The following is a 26501-nucleotide window of genomic DNA, read 5'->3' on the forward strand; positions in this document are numbered from 1 at the left end:
TAAAGACATTGGGAATGGTTTTCCAGTCGGATCGCACCAATACAATAATAATTCAAAAGCTTAAGAATACAACAGCCCAAGTTACGCACATGATCCGGCGAATAACAACCAAGACAAGAGGGATGGGGGAGGCGGACACGCTTCGGCTTGTCCAAGCCTTCGTCGTGTCTCGAATAACTTACGCTATTCCATACGCACTACTCAACGAGACGGAACTCTAGAAAATCAACACAACGATCAGAAGGGCATATAAGCAGGCGATGGGCCTGCCAATCAGTACGTCCACAGAACGCGTACTACGACTAGGTGTCTTGGATGACCAATGAAGCTGTAGCACATCACACAGGGTTAGACAAGGGTACATGTAATAATTTTCATCATTCGGTAATGGTAGTGACGATAGCTTTGTGATTACTGTGATATACTGATTGGTTCAGTAATAGCCTTAGCTAGATTTTTGGCCAAAGTTAAACCTATACTCAACTGATGTTGAGTAGTTGAGTGACTTGGATTCGTGTGGCACTTCAAAACAAACTCTTCTAGCACAAACTGAGTGAAACATTTCTTGTCTAGTTCTGAAATGTCCACACTGAAGTCTCCAACGATGATCACAGGGATAGTGTCATCACATATTAAACCTATGGAAACTTCTCGATATCACACTAGGGGGCGCCCGGAGATACATACACAGTGGGTACCACAATTTCGTCATTCGTTTGTACAACACAGACATCCCCACAGTCAGCGGCATTCTCCTCTCGCGAGTCAAGGGCGTATGGTTGTACATACATTTTATCCTTTGTGTACATGGCAAGTGTCATGGCCTCCTGCTCATGAGTCCATGAGCTGTTCACAAACTATTCCAGAATACCCATCGACTTGAAACAATGCATCTTGATTTATTGATCTCATTTATTATTATTATTATTATTATTATTATTATTATTATTATTATTATTATTATTATTATTATTATTATTATTATTATTATTATTATTATTAGAGGAGTGTATTGAAGCCTGCTTCACCTCCGCCACAGGTCGGCCTGCAGGATTGCACTATCTCCGGGATGGATCCACGCTCACCTTTTTATTGTTGATGCGCAAACAAAAAATATGCAGCTTGACTTCTTTATTTCATTTATTCTTATTATTAGAGGCGGACTGCTTGAAGCCTGCTTCACCTTCTGCCACTCGTGGACCCAGTATTGCACTATATCCTGGATCAGCTTACGCTCACCTTTTTCATGGAATAAAAACGCAAAAACACACAAACGCAAAAACGCAAAAAATACATGGACCCATAGCCATATACAGCTTCGCTGTAAAAAGGCTCCACATGAAAGAAAATTCAACATGCTACCTTCACAAGTGGCATGAAACTGAAACATCGCAAATGAGATTCCGGCTAGCTCTCAACAAAAGAAGCGCTGACAGTGACAGTGACAGAGGCTAGTGCAGCGTAATAATTTGTTTTCAGTCTATGTGAAAGTGGCCAAGACAACGTTTTAACCCATAAGTCCTATGCTGGTAACTACTCTTAAGATAACTGCACAAGAGACTTAAGGCTCGAGTGGAAGACATAATATCCGACATGTGTCAATATGTATATAAGCTTTGCTCGTTTAAATGGCAACGTGAACAAATGCAGTTACTTACAGCCAGCAAGAATGCGTCTGCAAGATGTGGATTCCATTCTGCAGTGCTTACTTCAAACTTGCTCTGGCGCACACTCTTTTTGACAGTGATATCGGGTGAGTCCAAGTTCACAAGAGCAATATATCGACGCCTGCAGATGTCAAGCAAGATTTGTCACAAATTTCTGGACAAGCAATAACCATGCAGTGAAAATAATCACTTCAAGCTCGAGGTTTCCTTTTCAGTGCTCGCCAAGTGAGCACAAATGAGTGTCCAGTATCTTGGCATTATTCCGCCCCCCATTGGGGTGAGGCCGCGGCGGTGGGGATTTGAACCCGCGACCTCCACGTAATCTAGAGTGAAGGTACTTTTTCGGAAAGTCAAACAAGTTTTAACATTGCGGCCTTTCTTTTAGTCTCTCTCTCTTTCTTTTTGTTCTGTTTCAGTGAAGGAAAACAACACTTAAATACAAGTAAATCTTACGGTACACATATTGGACAATTTTTGGCATACTAATAATCTACTAACACTCCCTGCTAAAGTCGCAAATTTATGTCACAGGTAAACTAGTGTTTAACTTATATGTAACCCATACTAACCCTGCTAAAACGGCGTATTGTCCGCCAGAGTCCAGGGCCATCGCAGTAGCCTGCAAAAGAGCCAACGCATTACCAATAACATTACAGCTGTTCGACAAGTTGCTTCTCAGTCTGGCTGACAGCTACATCGTCGTTATGAGCGCGTTATCGTTTCCTTTGTGAGCAAGCGCTACCTTCATGTTTTAAGGTAACGGCAACAATTTCGTACTGCGACCTGAGGTTGCAATGTTTACATAGATAACCAAGCGAGGGCTGTGTGTAAACACCTTATTTCCGTCAGCAAAGACTGGGAGGCAAGCAATATCGCAGGAAGCTCTCTGCATGTGAAAGTTAAGCAGAACAAATTATGAGAAATACCTGCAGATCCTTGTGCTCCGAGACAACATAGGACAAATTCACTGCTGCCATGCTCGGCGTCGGATGAAGCGGCTGTGGGAAAGAGCCGCCGAGGCCGACGACGCGGCCCTGGCGGGGTTGCTCGACCACATCGCGCCGACATCGCATATCGCCAAATACGTGTTTGGAGCGTGGCTTCGAGGCAGGCATAATGGGCACTTCGCTGTCGAGATGACAGAGGATGCGAATGGTCTGTTGCTCACAGGTAGATCGCAGACACACGGAGACTTCCACAGGTCCTGCCTCTCCAAGCAATTGTCTCCGAGCCCGAGATGCACTTCTGTGGAACATGGAACGCCAGGTGCCCGCGTGACGCTCGTGCCAAGCACGTGCGTACCTGCACGAGGAGTTCCCGGGTCGCGTGCGTGCTGGGGAGTTGTGTTAATGAGAAAAATGAAGACTTAGCGTTTAAGAGCCTGCAGTCAATTCCCACCAGCGGGATCTTAAATAAACATCATAGCCCGCTTGGAGAAATTCAGGAAAAGACACTTTATACAAGAAAACTAGTGAAAACGGAGCAAACATGCAGTACACATGCTTACTCCTCACACCCATTTCAATCATTCCGACCTGCCTGCTCAAAAAAATTTCGAGCTACCAGCGCAGGTACTGATTGTGCATAATACGAGATCTGAAACATTGCCTTGGCGCTTTTTGGCCGCACCTGGCCCTTGAGCCAGTAACAGCCAATAACTATAATCCGATCTGAAAGTGTATTCAGTTGACTTCTGTGCTGGAGAAGAATGAAGTTAGTTTTATATGATGAAGCATATGTTGGCATGATGCAACAAAGAACGAGTGTTTGCGCTGTGCAGGCCATCCCACTGGTGGCAGACGACCACAACGATAGAGTTTCCTATTAAAAATTTAGTAGGAAGCTATTCGCAACTTTCACGGCCTATAGGGGGCGCCACCTTAAATCCAACATGGCTGTCCGAGAGATTAAGAACTAGAGCAGTCGGTGCAGTGCTGCGGTCGTCTTGCTCAGTGGCATGTTGTTTCGCCTCGTCATGCTGAAATGCCTCTTCAATTTACACGCCCGCTGTCGTTAGCCTGCGTAATGGCTCATATTGGGCGAGCAGAATCCGGGATTCGAAGCCAGCTTCGCTGATCATCTTGTGTGCTGCGGCATGAAAGCGTGCACGTCGACGTCTGTGACTGTTGAAGGCCTTTGCATAAAAACTTCGCGACTTCGAAGCAAGCCACATGAGCTGTGGTTTCAGTTTTACCGCGACGGTGTTATTAAGAGAAGTGACCGTGCTTTTTAATTGCTATTCTATTAATTTGACCTCTTTGAGTGGGTACCATGAACTTTTATACGGTGTGGTGCTCTCTGCAAGTTGGTACTTAGACCGCTTGAATAAGCCGCCGTGTCGAGAAAAAAAAAACCTTCCTGGTGTCGCGCGACCGAAGTCATTTACATCGACGGCGTGAAAAGCAGCCCTAAAGCAGCATTTTGTGTGCGAAAATTTCTTGTCTAGTTATCCCTGCCTGTGTTCACAAAGCTGTATGTTGAACGTCAGAAATAAACAAAAAACCATATCTGACTGCTTTCGCGAGCTAATACGATAACCGTTCACCCTTGCAATTTGGTTATTGCGCTTTATGCGTGCTGTGCAAGCTACAGTCTTACGGTAGTTTTACAGCCTGCGTGAGTCCTACCGCGTCTTGCCTATAGACAGATCAAGCGATACATTGCCGACATTTACTGGTCCGCGGTAATGCTCGCTTCATTCTTCCAGTTATCTTTATAAAATAATATACACGCAGATCAGCTGAGGGTTCGCTACGCAAACACTGCACAGTAGTTTAACGCTTGTTGGACTAGGATTTGTTACTTTACGAGTGAAGTCATGCGCACCTGTGCACACGTTGCAACCGCGCATCGAAGTGGCAGACGAGGTACGAATTCCAGGTCCCTCTACGCCTGCGTCACTTTGCTTCGATGCACAAATGAGAAACTCGTCTCTCTGTTCGAAAATGGTGGAATGCCAAGCCGGCGTTGCACAGCACGAATGTATGAACGAGAACAAGAAATTTTGAAGCAGGCACAAGGCTTCAGGGAGAATGTTTGCGCTCCAACGTAGCCGCAAGGGCATGAGTGGCAAGAACGCAAGCATCAATCATCCTACAACACATATGAGTTAAAATTGTGCGTTATTTCTTTCCCTGCACATAATATAGTGCTATGCCTGCGTCTTTATGGACGTGCGTCTATTCGTGATTTCAAGTGCTCGGAATTGTCACTCATCTGTCGTATTCCAAAAAAAAAAAGTCCTCTGGCATGAAGTGCGCACTGCAAACCTTCATCGCTTCTGTGAAACCTTTGCCGATCCGCAGCTTAATAATCAATTTCTTCTTCATGGACGCAGCCGGTGGGAATGAGTGAAGGCTCACAGCACCAACCGCATAACTACCGCTCGGCACCCATTGCGGCACGCAGCAAATACGGTTACTTCTATGTTTGCTCATTCTGAGCATGTAAAGTGTCCTTCAGGATCCCACGGGAGCTTTGAACGCGTTAAAACATCAACAAAAGGGAAGGAAAAGCGCAGACAACACCAATACGCTACACGAACGGGCGGCAGCCAGCGGCGAGTATAATCTTTCGATTATTTCCGGCCGCCGCCGCATGACGGCGCCACCGTACGTGAAAGTTGCGAATAGGAAATTCACAGAATAAAAATGGGTTGAATCGCATACGGCAGACATTGCCAGCTCCTGACTGGAAGCTTACCATTATCATTGAAGATGAAGGTTCACAATCAGCGCATTTTACCAGTGCTGACATATGGGGCGGAGACTGACAAAGAAGCTTGATAACAAGTTAAGGACCGCGCAAAGAGCGATGGAACGAAGATTGCTAGGCATAACGTTAAGAGACAGAAAGAGAGCGGTTTCGATAAGAGAGAAAACGGGTATAGACGATATTCTAATTGACATCAAGGGAAAAAAATGGAGCTGGGCAGGTCATGTAATGCGCCGGTTAGATAACCGTTGGACCATTAGGGTTACAGAATGGGTACTAAGAGAAGGGAAACGCAATTGAGGTCGACAGAAGACTAGGGGGAGCGATGAAATTAGGAAATTCGCGGGCGCTAGTTGGAATCGGTTGGCGCAGGACAGGGGTAATTGGAGATCGCAGGGAGAGGCCTTCGTCCTGCAGTGGACATAAAACAGGCTGATGATGATATAATAGTTACAGGTGATCGATGACCCATTCAGCTTTAAAGTCTGGTCACGTAGCTGGCAAAAGTAACTTTAATTTGATGTCACTGAAGAGAATTGGAGCTCCGCACTAACCATCAGAACAACAGACGCTTTTCTGAACTTTGCATGATTGCCGTGTGACAACAGCAGCATATAGCCGAAACTTTCGCAACTTACTATTGCGCCCGTATTTGTGGGTTTGCGTAATGCAACCTTGGAGCAAGTTGAGAGGGCTTGCCTAGAGTCACTGGGAAAAATAGGCTTGCGCAGAAGCCTGTCCCATTTTATGAGGAATTATTGTAGTAACATCAACTTTCTTTTGTCGCACCTCCTGCGGGGCAAAGGGTCGACCATACCATACCACGGCAGCAGTTCCCCGTGAAAGTTGTCCATACGCTAGCAACACGACGGTATTACCTGGTATTACTGGCTTCCATGCTGGTTTGTGTTATCATGGGTGTGTTGCAATTCTCGCCAGCATTGGAGACTGTCTACGCAGACAACTAAGGAGACAGTCGGAGACAGCTTCGATGCCAAGTAATGGAACGCATTTCGAGGCGTCTGTAACATAGAGCTTCCTACAGTATACTAGACGGACGGAACTTTGACGCTTTGGCGCTGCAATTGTTGTGCTACCATGGGAATGATGGGAAATACATGGATTTGTCTGATCTTCGTGCTTCTGGATTCAGACGTTCTTGTGGCTTTGTTTATTACGCTTTATATGCCTTCATTGTCGTAAATTTCAGAGCAATCTACACTCCTCGAAGTGCAGGAGACGCTGCAAACACGCACAGCTGCTACTAATTGCAACGAGTGAGCTTCTCAAGGTAGCCAAATCGAAACGCGCAAGCGTCTCAAGGCACTGGGTAGCCCGCGATAAATTCATAAGGGTGTTTCATATCGTCAGTCGATGCATGCGTCCGTGACGTAATTGTTTCAATATCGGGCTTCTGTACCAGAGGTCTTGTGTTCGAATACTGCCGTCAGGCAATTTCAATAATAATTATTAATTACGCGGTACATTGCTTAAAGTTACTATTTCACAAAGTCACGAAGCCGTTTGAAGCCAGAAGAACGAAGTTTAGGCAAATCCGTATACTTCCCATAATTCTCATGCTGGCTCCGCTCCCATTGAAGCCAACGTTTTTAGAGTTCTGAAAACGTTGATTGAAGCTCCCGTAGACACTAGCGCCAGAGTTCCCTCTAGTAATTATTGTATGAAACTCTATGGTCTGGAACACCGTGGTCTGGGGCCGAATCTTATAACGGTTCGGTTGGGGAACTGTTCTTTTGGCCTCACCTGGTTGACCAAAATTTTGGTTACGTCGTAGGTCGTCAGAGGCAGCGGGGCGGTATCGCAATTGGTAGTGACTACAATGACGGGGCCGGTTACTTTAACATCTGCACTACAGTGACGGGACCCGGCACTTTAACATCAGCACTACAGTAACGGGGCCGTCACTACAAACGATGTCGGTATTGGGGGCGAGGACTTACGTAGTCGCCAGCTGTCGGAAGCACCTCACTTGCGTAGTCTGAGGGATAACGCGGCGCACTCCGCATAGGTTTGGCTGTCGGCGCTAAATAAACATACTACGCGGGAGCTCTCCTGGACATTTTATTGCGAAAGCAATACTGCTCGCACTTTCGGCCCAACGGTGGTCGTGGCGCCTCCTTACACAGCTGCGCGTCACGTGACCGTGTGACGTCATGCCAGACCGAGAGACGGGGCCCCAGCTCGCGGCATCGATGGTGGAGGCGAAGCCTTGCGCGCCGCTGCTGCGGCGCTACCGAGAGAGGGCGCTCGCTGGTGTGACGTCATGCTAGGAGGATAAATGGGGCTACAGCTCGGCTCCTCGCAGTGGTCGGCGCGCTGCCTTGCGCTATGTCGGATGATGTATAGTCATAAGTTTAACAAAGGGCAACCATGTCCACACCATCAGCCGAACCAAGGCGCAGCCAAGGGTATTGCTTTCGCAATCTTCCAGGCTTAACCAAGCTAAGCCTTCAGCCAATTTTTTTTTTTGCAAGTACTCTCAAAATGACAGAATCATCTCACCTTTAAAATACTAATATTGGACAAACAGACGGCACATAATGGTTTACAGACGCTCTTTACCTACTTACTATACGTACGGTAAGCTGGGACAGTGCGCGCGGTCGCCGCGATCGACTCCCCCGAACCGGTTTCTTGCGTTAAAGGTAGCAATCGCTGAGAGAAAACTATGTGAAATATGTTCTCATAGTGGGCCGTCTGTATAACCAAATGGAGCATCACAGAATGAAGCTTCAATGCAGCGATCGCATGCGTTCGCGGTGACCGACTGCGCGTCTGCATGCATGTCCGCGCACAATGTTTCGCTTTCGCTGCGAGAGCGTTTTCGCACCGTGCCGTGATGTTAATGCCGCAGTATATGAGCATTTGACCGTACGCAAGCAACCATTGTTGCATGTACACTATCAGAGCTGTTCAAAAATAATATCGCTATAGATAGGGACTTCGACGTCTATACGGCGACTTGTCCTGTGCCGTCGCGATGATTCAGTATTTTCTTTTTTTTTCTTCTAAAGTCTTCGAAGCTTCAATATCATTATTTCTCAAGCTGCATCGCACTGGATGCTTATCGGTCTTCTAAGCGAGCAATTACCCGCTGCTTTTTTTTCTTAATCCAGCACAGTATTCATTGCCTGTTGCTACACAAGCATGAACATATGCCATGCCTTTTTTAATGCGCTTTGTACCGTTCCCTTTCCATTCCAGTAAACTTTTCTTTCTTTCTTCCTTTCTCTCTTTCTTTCTTTCTTTCTTTATTTATTATCATCATCATAGGTGTTACAGTGCATACGCAAAAGTCTGTTGGACCCAATAGCCGCAGGCTAGTGGATCAGTCCGGATGCGAAATATAATACACATTCGGTTCAAGCATAGGGGGATCAATGCAGAGGATGAACGCCACACATTAGCCCATTAAAAACAGAAAAAAATGAATTTTTTTACAGCATGCATAAAAATTATCACCAGTTACATAGAATAACAAACTGCAAAAAAGAAAACGCCAAGCAAGAATACAGGCAGCAAATCAGTGGTTTATAGCTAATAAATATGATTGTAGTGCTTTGCCGAAATTTTGTGCTTTTTTTTGGAGGGTATGTTGCTTCATGTCTCCAAAGGCTATCAGGGGACACAAGATTGGTGAAAAAGAAATTGAAGTCGCCTCTGAGAAAGTTCCTTCAGCAGTTCTGGACGACAGAGTTGAGATATGTAAAATCCGGAACTATTTCACCGATGATGGGTGGGCCGCGCTCACTGCAACAATTACTCAGAAGCGTAATCACAGTTTTTGGACATGTAGTGCATGTCGGCAAAGGGTTCACGATAACACCATTGAGTGTGACGCGTGCCTGAAGCGGCTGCACTTTAAATGTGTGTCTGTCACGTGTACGAAAAACGTAAGGTGTGGTTTTGTCGGAATCGTGTGAAATTTTCGAAATTACGCAAAGTTTTCTCATATGGGCGTGTTCAGATTACGCTATTCAAAGTCCAATTACCATTTTTTTGTTTTCTATAGAATTTTTATATGTGGTGGGCGAATATGTTGATACAAAGGAATAACCCTTATATCTGCATGAAACACTCTAGTTTTTTTGGGAAAACGTTTTATGTGAGAAGAAATGGAGCATGCTATACTTCTGCGACTTCGCAAAATTCCAAGTCTGGAATTTTTTTTGCCATGCTTGAGTATTTTCTCATGTAACCCTAACAACTTGTATTGTTTCAAACACTGAGTAATATTTCTTTTGTTGTCTTTTTATTCCGGCAAAAATTCCTAAACATTTCTCCACGAGCTACGCGCTACGAAGAAGTCACATTTCCCCCAACCTTCACGCAATATGTATCGAGATTCGATCGCTGAGAAAATATTCATGCGCAACAAGAATGTATCGTGTATGCAGGAGGGCCCCAAACATGCCACTTAGCAAAATCGCAGAAACGCTTTTCTCCGCCTTTTGTCATATACGATCACGGTCATGGGACCTCGATTACCGTTCATATATCATGTCCATATATATGTTCGTATTTTTCTCATATGTCAATGTGGTTAAAGAGCCGGACGCCGTCTCTGTAGTGTAGATGTTAAAGTGCCGGGCCTCACCACTGTAGTGAAGATATTAAAGTGCCGGGCCCCGCCACTGTAGCGCAGATGTTAAAGTACCGGGCCCCCCGTCACCGTAGTCACTACCATCGCAATTTATGAATACGTCACGCATCTGTCAATCATTTTTAAAGCGAACTGGTCGTACGAACCGGCTAAGGGATGGTCCGCTTTCGGTTGCGTTGCTGTGGCTTGGCTGTTGACTTGCGACCCTGGCCGCGCGTGCCGGTGGCACGACCCCGGAGACACGCGGGCGACGCGCGCGCGCGCGTCGGTTGCTTCGGAGGCCATTACTTGCCTTGCTCGTCTGCTTTGCGTTGCTCTTTCGGTGTGTTTCGGTGTCGAGCACGGCTGGAAGTGCGATACGCGTTCGAAGTGACGGATAATGAGTTGCACCGCCCTTGCCGGCTTTCTAAGTAGACCTTTTGCAGGCTACGCTATAAAATGGAGGAGACTCGGGTGCAAGCGTACCGGTGGTCATTACACGCAGAGGAAGGAATATTGCGCGCTGCGGTACATCGCCACCTGCCTGCAGCTCCTAAAGGTCGGTCGGACGCGAAGCATTCATAGGAATGGCTTATAGATCTCTGCTGCCGACGCTGTCCACAAAGTTGCTCTCGTAATTACTGTGTTGGCCGGTAGAAGGGCTGGGTCAGCTTTCCCGTGACCTCCGCTTCAAAGCCAATGCCAAGGAGATATTTGCATGGTGAGATCGAATTCCCAATGCTATCGCCAGCGTGAATAGCTCGCACATCACCGTTCAGCAATCAGAAGGGTTCAACCTAGGCTGGTTCAGCGCTTCCTTCGTTCGGCTGGTAAAACTATACAGTCAGGATGGGAAGATATTGTAGAGATCTGTTATTTGGCTGCCCTTTTTTCTCTAGTTCCCGGAAGTGCGACACTTTGTTCCTCAATCTCATGGCACAGCGCGCACCGTCAGCACCACACTCTGAGATTTTACTTCGCGCAGGCAATGCAGGGCCCGTATATCGTGATGTTCGATTTCAAATTAAATTTCTTAAATTTAACACGCGACGCGCCTTGGGGCAGATCGCAGGGATAGCGGCAGCGCGGCGGCCAGCGAGTCATGTCCGAGCCGATGACGAAGGGCGGAAAAAGAAGGAAAATGGATATAGTCGGCTAGTAAAGGTGCCCCTAGGAACCAGTTCATGGTTTTGTCGCGCTCGCTAGTTAAGAAGCGCTGGCACTGCGTTCCTGTTGCGCCCATCGTGCGTGCGAGCTCCTGGTAGCAGACGACATAGCGCTGCGCTTTGCGAACTCATTTACGCTTCAGTCTAGAAAATCCAGAAAGTAAAAGCACAAATGCACAGTTTAAATCTTACTAGTATTATTATTCAAAATTTACCTTACTCAAGTTTAAGTATATGGTTTTTTTATTCTCTTTCCTTTTGAGCATTCCTATCAACGCAAGGTATTGATCACTACTTTTACTAATGTATTCACAGTTTATTTTTCATCTTGCATAATATATCTATTTTACTCTTTTGTGTTAGTTATTTATTAACCAATTTCTTTTATTTATTCAATCATATTACCACCCGATTCGTGGCCTATCCCCCATAGTGGGTTGGTGCCATTGATTGAGGCTTCATCATCGTCATCTTCCTTGACTTTCGATCGTCGGTGTTTTAGCTATCATGTCGCTCGTAGCGGAAGGCCTACAACCTAAGGAGCCCTTAGAAAAGGGTAACCTAAAGGCTGCAGTGTCCCGACTGTCTCGCAAGATCGACGACTTGAAGACGGACATGCAGAAAGGGCTGGTTTCCAAGTATGACATATTCTTGCCGTACTACCGAGACGCCGAGCATTTGTTGCGACGCCTGAAGGCAGCTGTCGAAGATGTGGAAGACGTATTTAAATATCTCGAGAACCACGTCAAGCCGCGGCTAGTGCGGTCCACGGCCGAGTTCGAGGTGCTCTCTCGCGAATTGACTACCATCGAGCAGCAGTCGTCGCAGATACGTCGCTATGCGCACCTTCACGAACTGCTGGAAGAGGTGGAGGCGCAGTTCGTGTCGGAAGATCTCCTGGCCTGTTCACAGCTTCTGGAGGAAGTCGGTAGCGTCGAGAGCGAGCTCGAAGGCGGCCGCCCTGAGATGCAGCTCATCGACGCGCTGCACACGGAGCACATTATTCGTAGTGAACGGCTCATCTGCAAGCTGTCAGAGGTTTCGAAGCGTTACATAATCTGGAATGTGGGCCGGATGCCTCATGCGACTGAGCTTACGGTTGCCACAGTTCAGAAGGAAGAGGCGGAGGCGTTCGCCAGGCTTGTGGAAGCTGCTCAGAGTCAAGGACAGCTCCGCGAGAAAATGTCCGATTCGGCCGCTCGCTGCTGGCTGACATCGTCACCAATAGTCAAGTACGAGTCCGTCATCGTCACATCGCTGGATTCCTCGACGTTTCGCATCAAGTTTAACGAGTCAAAAGCGCCGCTCGTGAAGGACGTACTCGCGAATTTGTCAACGCTCTTTATTTCCTCACAAACCGTTTGCGAGCGCACGATGTTATCGGTGTAGACCTGATTAAGGCCATGGGTAGTGTGATCGGTACCGAGTTTTTCGACACGGTTGCCAAGTGCTGCCTCAAACCTGCCGCACCCCGCGACGGCAGCCGTCTGCACAGCTATCCCGCCATTGCCCTGCTTGATTTCCACAACCAGTTAGTTGTGACGAACTTCTTTCGTCTGAGAAGACTGGATTTTACAACCGTGCCTCTAGCGTAGAGGCCCTGTGCATTAACAAGCAGAACCAGAACATCCTTCTGCAAGCAAGAGCTATTGTGAAACATGAGATGCACAACGCCGTCGTGGTTGGAGAGCCACCATTAAGCAGGAAGCAGATGTCGTCACAAGAACACTGCTTATATGGGAGCCCATTCCAATTCCCGACGTGGCAAGTGAGCAAATTCGTGGAAGAGCTGGCCGCCTAGCCGAAGACAAAGGTAGATGGAGACAAAGACAGTTCTGATGGCAGCTGCACTGAGCAGCCTAGCAGGTGGGTGCCGTACGCCAAATTTGTGAGCTTTACTGCTGCGTCGCTCTTGTACACCACCAGCACGCAATCGAGGCCATCCCAGTGCAGACAGCAATGCATCACAACTGCCTCTACATGGCCCATGAACTACCCTGCTTAGGTGTGTGGTTTCATGGACGCACTACACTTGTGAATGTCGCGTCGAGGATCCGTTGGATTGGAGGGGTTGCCCTTTGCCAGTAGGTTGACAGTGAACGAAAGCACATTTTGGATTTCTTGAGTGAGGTGCCAATATCAGAAAAAAAGCAGGGCCTCGATGCAGCTCTGCGGCGTTGCTTGTTCCACATAGAGCAGCTCAAGAGAGTGGCTAGATGTCTTCCCAATCACAAGCTACTTAGAAACTGTGGGCAGCCTCCTCAACTCAGTGCTTGAGCATGTTGTCAAAAGTGTGGTTGGCATGGAAGAATTTGCATCTTCACTTTCAGAAGAACTAGCTCAAGTGTTTGAGAAGGTTGTTGACCAAGCTGTTAACATATTTGACATTCCTGCCTGGTCATCGGATGCAAGGATTCTTGCCTGTGACTATGTGGCCACGTGGAGGAAATTCTGCGAGCTCGAAAACCTCCTTCGCTTTAATTTGAGAGAAGTCATGGACCGATGGACTGATGGCAGGGGCCCCCTTGCAGCATGCTTTATGCCTGATGAATTGAAGCGGCTGATCAGGGCACTTTTCCAGAACACGGACAGACGAGCTGCTGCACATATTCGGTCAAGCAGCGTTTACATGGAATCTCAGCCTGTCCCGCCTAATTAACACTTCATTCTTTCTTAGTACGTTTACAAATGCTTTTCTTTAGGTGTCATATTGTACCTGCTTGTGGAAAGCATTGAGGGGACATGATATATGTCGATCAAATTTGGCATGTCAATCATTATTTGCATAAATGTTTTTATGGCACTGAATAAAAAGAAGGGGGGGGGGGTGAGGCTTGAGATTTTGTGGCGAATTGACGTGCTTTTCGGGCTCCGTAGCAGCGACGAAATTATAAGTTTTTGTGCATGCTTTGAGCTTGCTTTTTTTTAATTTGCAGATTTTTTTTACTTTTAAATAGTAATTGGGTGTTTTTTTCTCGTATTTTGTGTGCACGAGTGTGTTTCGTGTGCATTTGGTTTTGGAGGGTGGTTAGAGCGTCCTTTCGCGCCACGTGCTTCAAGACGTGCAGCCGGGTGGGACGTTGAGTGTTTGTAGCCTTTAAATGGTAGCTTGGAGGTGGCAAGACTAATAGCTATTAGTGGTCTTACTGTGCGTGTTTTAGTAGGAAAGTGAGAGCGGGTTGAGTATGGTTCAGCGCGTGCGAGAGCCTGTCATTCCTTGGGTCTCCGCGGCATTGATTGCTTTTGAAGCAGTGGTGAGAGTTGCTTTGCGACACAAAGTTTCTAGAAGAACTCCCTCTGAAAGAGCCTATCTTTACCGAAGTAGTAGAGGCACTTTTGAAAGTATTCGTACGAGTTGGCTTTCCAGCCAAAATTCAGGTGGATGAAGGGTCAGTGTTCACCAGCCCACGGACTTCCACATTCTTAAAAGTGCGGGGTAAAGTTGATGCACAGTTCCATATATCACCCTCAGGCAAATAGTGTAGAGAGGTGGCATGCAGTGCTTAAGCGAGTTTTGTGGGCGCTCTGTTACGAGCACAAGGAGGACTGGGAGAATTGTTTTCCGGCCACTTTGTTTGCTTTGCGAACGGTTCCTCATAAGGATACAGGGTTCTCGCCAGCAAAACTAGTGCCTGCAGGGAGGACACTCCGTTCTCCACGGAGAATGTTAAGAGACATGTGGGAGCAAAGAGGAGAGAGTCCAACAGTGGTGCATTACGTGCTAAATCTGCTGCAACGGCTAAATGCAACCCAAGAACAAGTCGAAAAGAACATGGGAATAGCTCAAAAGAACGCCAAGTTCTATTACGACAAGAATGCGAGGCTTCGTACGTTTACGCCGGAGACCAGGTAATCATCCTCAAACCGTCAAGGAAGAAAAAGCTTGAAGTTCACTTGGACGGGCCCGTTAAAGTGTTACACAAACTTTCAGATACTAACTATGTTGTGACAATATGCGGTCGCAGGAAGGAGGTGAGGATGTATCACTGCAATTTGATGAAGGCGTACGTATAGAGCGGAGCTGAGTCGTTAACTGTGCCATCAAAGAGCAGGATGAAACTAGTACCAAGTTTAATGAGTGTAGAGCGACCTCCAACTCTGAAATCAGTATAGAAGAAGTAGGAAAACATTCGGTAAGCTCGGACGCTCTCAGACTCGGAGGGTTGTGAGGGGAATATCTCGATAGAGTCAACGATTGGCCAGGTTGAAACGAACTAATAACGCATGAAATAGAGCTGATATCAACCGAATCCGTAAGATCAAAGCCTTGCAGGGTGTCTCCACGCCAGAAAAAAATTGAGGAGGCAGAGATAAAGCGCAAGCTAGAGTTGGGAATTATTGAGCCCACTGAGAGTGACTACACGTCACCGCTAATACTTTTAGAAACCTCTAATAAGGAACCTCGTCCGTGTGTTGACTACAGGAAATTAAATTCCATCACTAGCGATCAGCTGTACCCGATACCCAACATTGAGGAACGAATTGAAAGACTTAGCGCTGCTAAATACATTTCAACTATAGATCTCGTGCGGGGATACTGGCAAGTTCCCCTTTCAGAAAGTGCCAGCCGCTATGGCGCATTTATCTCACCTGTAGGAACTTTTTGCCCTCTCGCCCTCAGCTTCGGGCTGAAGAACGCGCCGTTTAGCTTCTCTAAGTTAAAAGACACTGTCCTAAAAGACTTGCAGGAGATCGCCTTGCCATATCTTGATGATGTAGCAATTTTTTCGAACAGCTGGAAAGAACACGTATTGCACCTCAAGCAAGTGTTTTCACAGTTGAGGGAAGCCGGCTTAACAATGAAAGCGGAAAAGTGTAGGTTTGGCTGTTCGCAGGTTACTTGTCTGGGCCATGTTGTCGGTAAGGGCACGAGACGGCCGGCTGAGTTGAAAATAGCTACTATTAGAGATTTTTCTCAGCCGCGCAGTAAAACAGACATTCGTTCACATTTGGGACTTGTGGCATACTATCAACGGTACATTCCGAATAACTCGCAAATAGCAAGTCCTTTAACGGACACCCTCCGAAAGGGAGCACCGAATAGCGTGCACTGGGATAAGGACAAAGAGAACGCTTTCCAAGGTTTGAAAGCGCTATTGGTGTCTCGTCCTGTGCTTCGCACGCCAGACTACACAAAGGAATTGATAGTTCAATGCGACGCAAGCGACAGAGGTATGGGCGTGGTGCTTAGTCAGGTCGGTGACTATAATGAGGAACATCCTATCCTCTATGCAAGCCGTAATCTAACTGTAAGAGAGGAAGCCTACAACGCTTCAGAGAAGGAATGTGCTTGTTTAGTTTGGGCAATCCAAAAGTTGTGTTACTTGTACGCAGCGAGGTCCATCTTCGAGACCGACCACTGTCCTCTGACGTGGCTCAACAAATGTCACACAAAAATGGCCGCTTACTCCGATGGAGCCTCACTCTCCAAGAGTACAAGTTCTCTGTTAGATATAAGAAGGGAAAGTTGCATAGCAATGCGGATGGTTTGAGCAGGCTAATTTGAATTCTCTGTTTAGGGATCCCGCCTAAATTTTGAGGTTGTTGTTGTTAATTTTGTTAAGCCGAGAAGATCCCCTCTCATTTAGCCGGACTCATTCCATGATTGCTCAATTTGTCAGCACGAAATTCCTCCAAAAATTGGCGTAGTGAAATGCAGCATTTTTTGTTTCTGCCCTTATGTTTTCTATGAAGCCTAGTGGGTCTAAAGTGAGATCCAAGATACTTCATCTCGGCGCAGAGCCGTGTTGTGGGGTTCGTTTTGCAGTTGCCAGTCCTTGTTGGATGTTTTGGGGCTGTGTCATCATTTCACAGCTGGTCGCTGCAAACCAAGGCATCCCCCCCCCCCCCCCTTGACACCAGCCATTATCTTCCAGCCCAGCGGTTATCAGCACTGGTCAGTCGAGATTTTCTGGGCCGTGGAAGAGCCGTTACGATCGTCCTGCAGGAGCTGGCGAACTTCGGAGAAGCTACCATTGAACTCTGCCTGGCCCGCTGCGATGACTCGCTTTGTGAAAACAAAAATGCGCTTCATCAACAACCCGTTGGCGCCGGCATGTCTGCTGCGGTGACTCGCTTTGTAAGGACTACAATACGCCGCGTCCCCAAGCCAGTGCGGCCAGGATGTCTAGACGCAGTCGGCGGAACAAGTATTGTTAGTGGATTCACCGTCACCGTCATGGTTTGTTTGGAGTGGGAGAACTCCTGGAAGGAGGTGTTTTCGGTGCCGTCTCACGGGTCTTAGAAGTCGTCAGTTAATGGACAGACGCAGCGGCCACTGTCTGCGGGGTCAACTCTGGGACCAAGAGGCGCCTTCTCAGAGCAAGACCCGTGTCTGCGAAAATCCTCTCACTTTGGTGTGGTCAGTGAAACATGTGCGGAAATTAGTGTATAACCCCTCCCCCTCAAAGGCGGGTGGGCTACGATGACTTTAGCCGCTCCGCATTGGTCGAAGGTTGAATGGCCGTTTTCCCTCACCTAGGGACCTAGGGAGCACAGAGTGTTTATAAGCAGCCATGGCGCGGCTGCTGAGTGTGCATTCTCATTCAGTCATGCTGGACTGATGAACTGTAACGTTCTCCTGTTGATACTGTGAATAAATCCCATATTCCTCGTTCTCGATTAGAACAATGGACCGTTTCGGATAGTTGCGCGTGCCCCCTACGCGACCGCCGCAAAGCAGGCTGGGAATTGTGAGCCAACTTGGCGGGGGGATCCGGCGCAAGAGTGGTACGACATGGACGTCGCGCAACAGCAGGTAAAAAAACGTTTTTTTAATACTAGTAATACTTTTGTTGCATGTTTGCGCCACGCAAGTGATCTTTACATTTCCGTACAACTTTTTCGTGGTTATGCAGCGGATGCTACGAGCGCGAAGCGAGTATTTTCGCAGGTGAAGCGCGCACATGTGCCAGTGTCTCACGCTCGGAGCTTGCATTGCGTAGCAACAGCATTGTCAGCGTTTTATAGCTATGCTACAGAAGGCACAAGCGCGACCACAAACGGCTAGCAGGCGTGTTTTGCGGGTGAGCACGCGCTTACACTGCATTTATTTACTGGTCGCCCGTTGCAAACCTTTGAAGTTTGTGCGGTTGTTCCGATGGCAGGCGTAGTACGTAGCGTGCACTACATTAATGTTTGTTGCAACAGTGTGACACCTTCTTGTGAAAATGTATGCGCTGCATTTTAGCAAAATACCGCGTTATCGAGCACTGCCCGTTCAGTCTTTTGGTTACAGTGTGCTATTTATTCTACGGACGTTTCTGAAACGAGTATATCGTCGAAAGGAACGGATAGCGCATACGTTCAATAATGTACATCTTGCAAGAAATAAGTAGTTGAGTTGGCGCTTAGCTTGTGCCAGCGTATTTTTTTTTTTGCCTTTAGTGTTGTTTGAATAGCGCGCAGCAAGTACGAAGGAGAACCAACAAGCTGTTGTATTAGCACTGTTACATTCTGTGCAGCTGAGCATAGCATTGCGGTACAGATAGCAGTTGCTGTTTGTGCCCTATTAAACGAGTTTGACAGCTGGTACTATCTCGGTCGCGGTGTCCATTACTTACTACCGTGGAGTGCAGATATAGACGCACCCAAAATATGAACGTGCCTCGGTGGCTACAAGTAACGCGAACGTGGTCTAAAAAAACTATGGCAGATGATTTGGCTAACCTGAAAAGTATTGAACGCGCCAGTACCTTGTACTAGGGCGGCCTCAGAATTTTAAGTTAGCTAGTGGTTTACGGAGCCCGTCCTTGTGCAACATTCTTCACGACCGCGCGTAGTAAACGAAACGGGTTCAGCGTTGCTTTTCAAGCATGCTTGCCACAAGTGACTAAGACACAATGAATGAATATTTTTTTATTTCAAGATCGCATTGGTGATCCCATGATCAGCTGTGTATGCTTCCATGCTCTGTTTATATGTGGAGTGCCAAAGAAAACATTTTGACACTTGCTTATACCCACGTTGCAGGTACCACTACGAGCCACTCAAAATGCACATCCTCTTCAAGCAAGGTTACCGAAAGGACCATGGACAAAGCAGTTAAAAGGCGTTCTCGCATTGGGGCACGTCAACTACGCAGCCGATCTCCAACTCGTTCAGAAGGAGCACCGGGCTGGCAGATACAGTTTGGGAGCTCGTCTTCTTGCGTTTCGCGGCTGGAAAAAATTTTGAAATTATGATAACATGCAATACCCACCTGAATATATATACTTACCGGTATTAAAGGAAGGAGACAGTTGATTGATGACTTTATGGGGGAAAATCGCTGGCAGCCGGTCCAGATAACCACGGCGTCCACTTGCGTTGAAGTGAGCTCCGCATATCCGGTGGTGCTTAGAAGGTTGCCATAAAGAGAAACGACCAGCACTTCCTTGGCGGTTGATTCTTCTCACCCACTCCTTTTTTTCTTTTTCATTTGCAGGGAACGCGTGAAATGAGACGTTCTTGTCTTTCAGCGTGCTGTTGTTGCAACCTGGCACACAACAAGTCTGACCGCCGCCTCGGCACTGCGGCGACATCGCGCGCAGTAGTGGCTGAGGTCACTAAGTAACCCACAGGCGCGTAACAGTTAATATGACGCAGCCGCAACCGCCCACCACCAAAAAGTACACGAAATCTCAAACCAAACGAAGCACGCGCACACGCACACACACACACACCGCAGCTATGCGAACGCAGGAGGCAGCCACGACGGGCGGTCGGTCGGCGCTCGCTCACTTTTCCCATAATGCGTCGCGCTCCCGTTAGGTTTTCTCGCGGCGCTGCGATTTCCGAAATGGTGCATTCTCTACCTTAAACAACGTCCTCAGCATGGATGATCTGCACGACGGCATGGGCCAGCTACCATCAATTTGATGCCCAACCCCAATCCTTACAATATGCGCACCATGCATGAAGTTCTACAGCCCTCCGTAATGAGGATTTTTTTGAGTCCCTGTGCTGTAATATGTATGCAGATGAAAAACACTTGCTGGGCTTAATAACCTAATTTGAAGCTAGCATTTGCATTGCCCGAGTTTAGAGTACATGCGTTCAAGTGACATTCATTTCGCGCAGTGCTTTATTTTCTAGATTGCTCTTTCGGCACGTCAAATAAACTCCCGCGAAGTGTTGTAAGGCACGCGGCTATCGCTACGAAGGACCTAGTACCAAATCCTTCACACAGGAGTGCCTCAAACTTCTTATTGCGCTAGGAATTAAACGGACATGGTATGTCATTTTTGCCGTTGCCGCGGTGCCGCCATGCTGTCTTCGAGTGCGAGGGAAATGCGTTTGTCGATTTCGCTTGACTAGCGCGCAGACCGTTGGTGTCAAGTTATCTGCTAAGGGTACCATCATGGTACGATGGAGTGGATGCCAGGCCCAACCGAGAGGGTTGGAGGCTTCATGCATGCTGCCTTCCAGCACACCCCGTATTAGACGTCTCGTCATGGAGCGCGCTCTGTCCGCGCGGTCGGTGTTTGGAGATAACGTGATCTGCAGTCGGTGCCAGAGTGACGAGCCGGGAAGGCTAGGGGCTCCATCCATGCAGTCATTCAGCGCGCCCAGTGCTACAAGTTACGTGATCGACCGAGTTTTGGGCACACGGCACGGTTGAAATGGGGAAGGGAGCGTGAGCACGTAACATTCGCTTCGGGACAAGCACGCACGCACTTCATCATGCCAGCATTATGAAAGCCAGTGCTCGCGGTAATCGAGTAAAATCTGTTCATGTGAATTTGGGCGCATAGCAACACTCTCGGGGTGCTATAACGTAAAATTATTCCATACTTTTCTATTACAATTCTGGACACAGCCAATCGCGATTGGTGAAAAACGCTTTTGAAGGTGAACAGTGGTGGCAGCGAATGCTGCACAGTGAAGTGCTGGCGGACCAACTCAGGGCTGTCCAGAGGGCTCGTGTGATAGCAGAGGGGCTCGGCCTCTCTGTGCCGACGTGGGAGTGGCCCGCATCAGTCCCAGACTGATCCCTCAGGACCTAAATAAAGTTCTTCATACCATACCACCCCCACTTGACCTGTCTATCACGTGACGTCACGAAAACCGTGATAGCTCCCCATCTGATATGACGTGTACACCGTGATTATGCATAACTTGACCATAAAAAAACAAAAATAGTTATTTCTGATCCAACGACTTTTTGCCGGTAGCCCTCGGCTATTGGTCAAAAGTTTTCGGGCTGCGCCTACTTCACCAGCCTCTCACGCGACATCACAAAAACACAGAAACTTACCGCGTCAAAGTGACGTGTACGCGTTAAAGATGCATTACTATGCCGAACAAAACTGAATTTTCTTCAGCATAGCCGCAGGCTGCCCCGTTCCGAAAGGAATAAAAGATGGCTGCCACCGATCGCTCCGATTTTCATTCCAATCTCCTGATGTCAAATTTGCATAACCACCGACGCAAGCATCGGGCAGTCACCCGCAGGGCTGTCTCAACAGACCAATCAAACACTCTTCTCGTTCATAGGAGGACACTTTTGTTTGCTTGAAAAAACGAATAGCATTGCCTACATTGAGCGGCTTGGCTTGGGCGCTCTAACGTAAAACTATTCCAAACTTTTCTATTCCAATTCTGCTATCAGCCCTCTGCGATTGGTCAAAAACTTTTTTTGACCACCCCCCCATTTCACCTGTCTGTCACGCGACGTTACAAAAACCGCAATACCTCCCCATCTGATATCATGTGGGCACACTGATTATGCATGATTTGACAGAAAAAAGAAAAACAGTTATTTCTGATTCGACCCCTTTTCGCCATTAGCCCTCGGCTATTGGTAAAAAGTTTTCGGGCTGCACCCACTTCACCTGCCCGTCACGCGACGTCACAAAACCGCACGAACTCACCGCGTCAAAGTGACGTGTACGCGATAAAGATGCATTAATATGCCGAACAAAACTGAATTTTTTTCGGAATAGCGGCAGGCTGCCCCGTTCCGAAAGTAATAAAAGATAGCTGCCGCCGATCGCTGAGACGCTGGCTACTCGCACCTGCCGGAGAGCATGGGTGTATTTGCGTATAATAAAACTTCTTGCGTGACCGTGTAACGTTTTTAAGCACTTTCAACAGGTTTACTACCTCATTCTGCCAACTCTTCTTTGCTGAGGGTCAATTTTAGCGTCATTCTTAAGCTTCCGTTGCATACCGCCGCGATTTTCGACCAGCCACCGCAAGCTAAGTAAGGGAAAGCCGACCAATCGCAGACGCCGGCACCACCCTCTTCATCCGGTTATCGGTTTTCAGTGCACTGGCTCTGCCCTAGTGAATCCCTCTCCACTTGAGCGTTCTCCTCGCCTCTTGTCAGCCAATTAGATACAACAAGCCGCTCAGTGTAGGCAATGTTATTTGTTTTTCAAGCAAACAAAAGGGACCTCCCATGAACGAGGAGAGCGTTTGATTGGTCTGTTCAGACAACCCTATGGGTGACCGCCCGGTGCTTGCGTCGGTGGTTACGCAAATTTGACGTCAGGAAATTGGAATAAAAACATATTGGAATAGTTTTACGTTATAGGGCCCCTTATGTAATTGTCTCACAACAGGCGAGGAGCACGTTCAAGCGGAGAGGGATTCGACAGGGCCGAGCCACTGCACTGAAATTCGATGACCGAATAAAGAGGGTGGTGCCAGCGTCTGTGATTGGTCGGCTTTCCCTAACTTAGCTGACGGTGGCTCGTCGACAGTCGCGGTGGCATGCAAGGGAAGCTTAAGAATAACGCTAAAACGGGTCCTCAGCAAAGAAGCGTTGGCAGAACGAGGTCGTAAATGGACCGAAAGTGCTTGAAAACGTTACACGGCCACGCAAAAAGCTTTAATAATAATAATAATAATAATAGTAATAATCATCTTCGTCATCATCATCAGCCTGCCTACGCCCACTGCAGGGCAAAGGCCTCTCTCATACTTCTCCAACTACCCCGGTCATGTACTAATTGTGGCCATGTTGTCCCTCCAAACTTCTTAATCTCATCCGCCCACCCAACTTTCTGCCGTACCCTGCTACGCTTCCCTTCCCTTGGAATCCAGTGCGTAACCCTTAAAGACCATCGGTTATCTTCCCTCCTCATTACATGTCCTGCCCATGCCCATTTCTTTTTCTTGACTTCAACTAAGATATCATTAAGTGGCGTTTGTTCCCTCACCCAATCTGCTCTTTTCTTATCCCTGAACGTTGCACCTATCATTATTATTTCGATAGCTCGTTGCATCGTCCTCAATTTAAGTACAACCCCTTTCGTAAGCCTCCAGGTTTATGCCCCGTACGTGAGTACTGGTAAGACACCGCTGTTATACACTTTTCTCTTGAGGGATAATGGCAACCTGCTGTTCATGATCTCAGGATGCCTGTCAAACGCACCCCAGCCCATTCTTATTCTTCTGATTATTTCAGTCGCAGGATCCGGATCTGCGGTCAGTACGTGTCCCAAGTAGATGCATTCCCTTACTAATTCCAGTGCCTCGCTACCTATCGTAAACTGCTGTTCTCTTCCGAGACTGTTAAGCATTACTTTAGTTTTCTGCAGATTAATTTTTAATAATAATATTTGGGGTTTTACGTGCCAAAACCACTTTCTGATTATGAGGCACGCCGTAGTGGAGGACTACGGAAATTTTGACCACCTGGAGTTCTTTAACGTGCACCTAAATCTAAGCACACGGGTGTTTTCGTATTTCGCCCCCATCGAAATGCGGCCGCCGTGGCCGGGATTCGATCCCGCGACCTCATGCTCAGCAGTCCAACACCATAGCCACTGAGCAACCATGGCGGGTCGAGATTAATTTTTAGACCCACCCTTCTGCTTTACCTCTCCAGGTCAGTAAGCATGCATTGCAATTGGTCCCCTGAGTTACTAAGCAAGGCAATATCATCAGCGAATCGCAAGTTACTAAGGTATTCTCCGTTAACGTTTATCCCCACTACTTCCCAATCCAGGTCTCTGAATATTTCCTGTAAACACGCTGTGAATAGCATTGGAGAGATCGTATCTCCCTGCCTGACGCCTTTCTTTATTGGGATTTTTTTGCTTTCTTCATGGAGGACTACGGTGGCTGTGGAGCCGCTATAGATATCTTTCAGTATTTTTACATATGGCTCGTCTACACCCTGATTCCGTAATGCCTGCATGACTGCTGAGGTTTCGACTGAATCAAACGCTTTCTCGTAATCAATGAAAGCTATATATATATATATATATATATATATATATATATATATATATATATATATATATATATATATGAGGGTTGGTTAGAATCCGCGCATTTCTCTATCACCTCATTGATAGTGGGAATATGGTATATTGTTGAATAGCTTTTACGGGATCCTGCCTAAAAAGTTTTATTACACCATATATCGGAGGCTATGATTACACGCAAATAAACTCATGATCTACGATAGGTGCGAGTAGCCAGTGCCTGAGTGATCGGCTGCAGCCATCTTTCATTCCTTTCGGAACGGGGCAGCCTGCGGCTATTCAGAAGAAAATTTCGTTTTGTTCGGCATATTAATGCATCTTTAACGCGTAGACGTCACTTTGACGTGGTGAGTTCTTGCAGTTTTGTGACGTCGCGTGGCAGGCAGGTGAAATGATGCAGCCCGAAATCCTTCACCAATAGCCGAGGGCTAATGGCGAAAAGGCGTCAAATCAGAAATAACAATTTTTTTTGTTCGGCGAAATCATGCATATTCATTGTGTACACGTCATATCAGATGGGGAGCTATCGCGGTTTTCGTGACGTCGCGTGGCAAACAGGCGTAGTGGGTGTGGTCCAAAAAAGTTTTCACCAATCGCGGAGGGCAGATTGCAGAATTGGAATAGAAAAGTTTGGAATAGCTTTACGTTGTAGCGCCCATTCAGTCGCAACCTCAGCCGTCATGGAGGCATTGCGGAATCAGGGCGTAAACGATCTGTATGTAAAAATACTTAAAGATATCTATAGCGGCTCCACAGCCACCGTAGTCCTCCATAGGGAAAGAAACAAAATCCCAATAAAGAAAGGCGTCAGGCAGGGAGATACGATCTCTCCAATGCTATTCACAGCGTGTTTACAGGACGTATTCAGAGACCTCGATTGGGAAGTATTGTGGATAAAAGTTGACGGAGAATCACTTAGTAACTTGCGATTCACTGATGATATTGCCTTGCTTAGTAACTCAGGGGACCAACTGCAATGCATGCTCACGGACCTAGAGAGGCAAAGCCGAAGGGTGTGTGTGTGTGTGATAACTTTATTTGGAATCCGGCGATTGGGAGGCCCGGGCCTGGGGCCGCCTAGATGGCCACTGGGAGCTGCTGCTCCCGTGCGGCTTCCTTGGCTCGCTGGACGGCCCAAAGTTGGTCTTGGAGTTCTGAGCTGAGCAGCACGGCCGACCACCGCGCCCGTAGATTTTCTGGGGAGACTGCCATTTTATTTTGGTATATTTCACATCCCCACAACATGTGTTGAAGGGTGGCTCTAACAGACTTGCATAGCTTGCACATATCGCTCTCGTATATATCGGGGTAGAAAGTTTTTAGTTGCACGGGACTCGTATAAGTTTCTGTTTGTGGTCGCCTCCAAGTAACGGATGGGTCTAAAAATTAATCTGCAGAAAACTAAAGTAATGTTTAACAGTCTCGGAAGAGAACAGCAGTTTACGATAGGTAGCGAGGAAATGGAAGTGGTAAGGGAATACATCTACTTAGAACAGGTAGTGACTGCGGATCCAGATCATGAGACTGAAATTATCAGAAGAATAAGAATGGGTTGGGTTGCGTTTGGCAGGCATTCTCAGATTATGAACAGCAGGTTCTCATTATCCCTCAAGAGAAAAGTGTAAGACAGAGGTGTCTTACCAGTACTGACGTACGGCGCATAAACCTGGAGGCTTACGAAAAGGGTTCTACTTTAATTGAGGACGATGCAACGAGCTATGGAAAGAAGAATGATGGGTGTAACGTTAAGTTATAAGAAAAGAGCAGATTGGGTGAGTGAATAAACGCGATTTGATGACATCTAAATTGAAATCAAGAAAAAGAAATGGGCAGAACATGTAATGAGGAGGGAAGATAACCGATGGTCATTAAGGATTACGGACTGGATTCCAAGAAAAGGGAAGCGTAGCAGGGGGCGGCAGAAAGTTAGGTGGGCGGATGAGATTAAGAAGTTTGCTGGGACAACATTGCCATAATCAGCACATGACCGGGGTAGTTAGAGAAGTATGAGAGAGGCTTTTGGCAAAGTGGGCGTAGCCAGGCTGATGACGATGATGATGATAGCGCCCATAGTTTCAAGCAGTGAAATCCCAATTTTAATAATTGGGAGAAAAATTACATATTGGGGACAAGAATGCTGGCTTGAGTACAT

At 47.2% G+C, this 26501-nt stretch overlaps 1 protein-coding gene across 1 annotated transcript in view; it reads right to left on the reverse strand.

Annotated features, from left to right (window-relative positions):
• LOC139060152 (uncharacterized) overlaps positions 1 to 26501 on the reverse strand; it is a 97621-nt gene that overhangs the window by 45161 nt on the left and 25959 nt on the right. Inside the window, exons 2-4 of the mRNA XM_070539068.1 lie at positions 2594 to 2969; positions 2237 to 2286; positions 1659 to 1788 (exon numbers count right to left, since the gene is read on the reverse strand). Coding sequence (XP_070395169.1) covers positions 1659 to 1788; positions 2237 to 2286; positions 2594 to 2969 — 556 coding nt within the window. The remainder of the gene's footprint in view (positions 1 to 1658; positions 1789 to 2236; positions 2287 to 2593; positions 2970 to 26501) is intronic.

The sequence above is a fragment of the Dermacentor albipictus genome, chromosome 1 (genome assembly GCF_038994185.2).
Source record: "Dermacentor albipictus isolate Rhodes 1998 colony chromosome 1, USDA_Dalb.pri_finalv2, whole genome shotgun sequence".
In the NCBI taxonomy this organism is placed as follows: Eukaryota; Metazoa; Arthropoda; class Arachnida; order Ixodida; family Ixodidae; genus Dermacentor; species Dermacentor albipictus.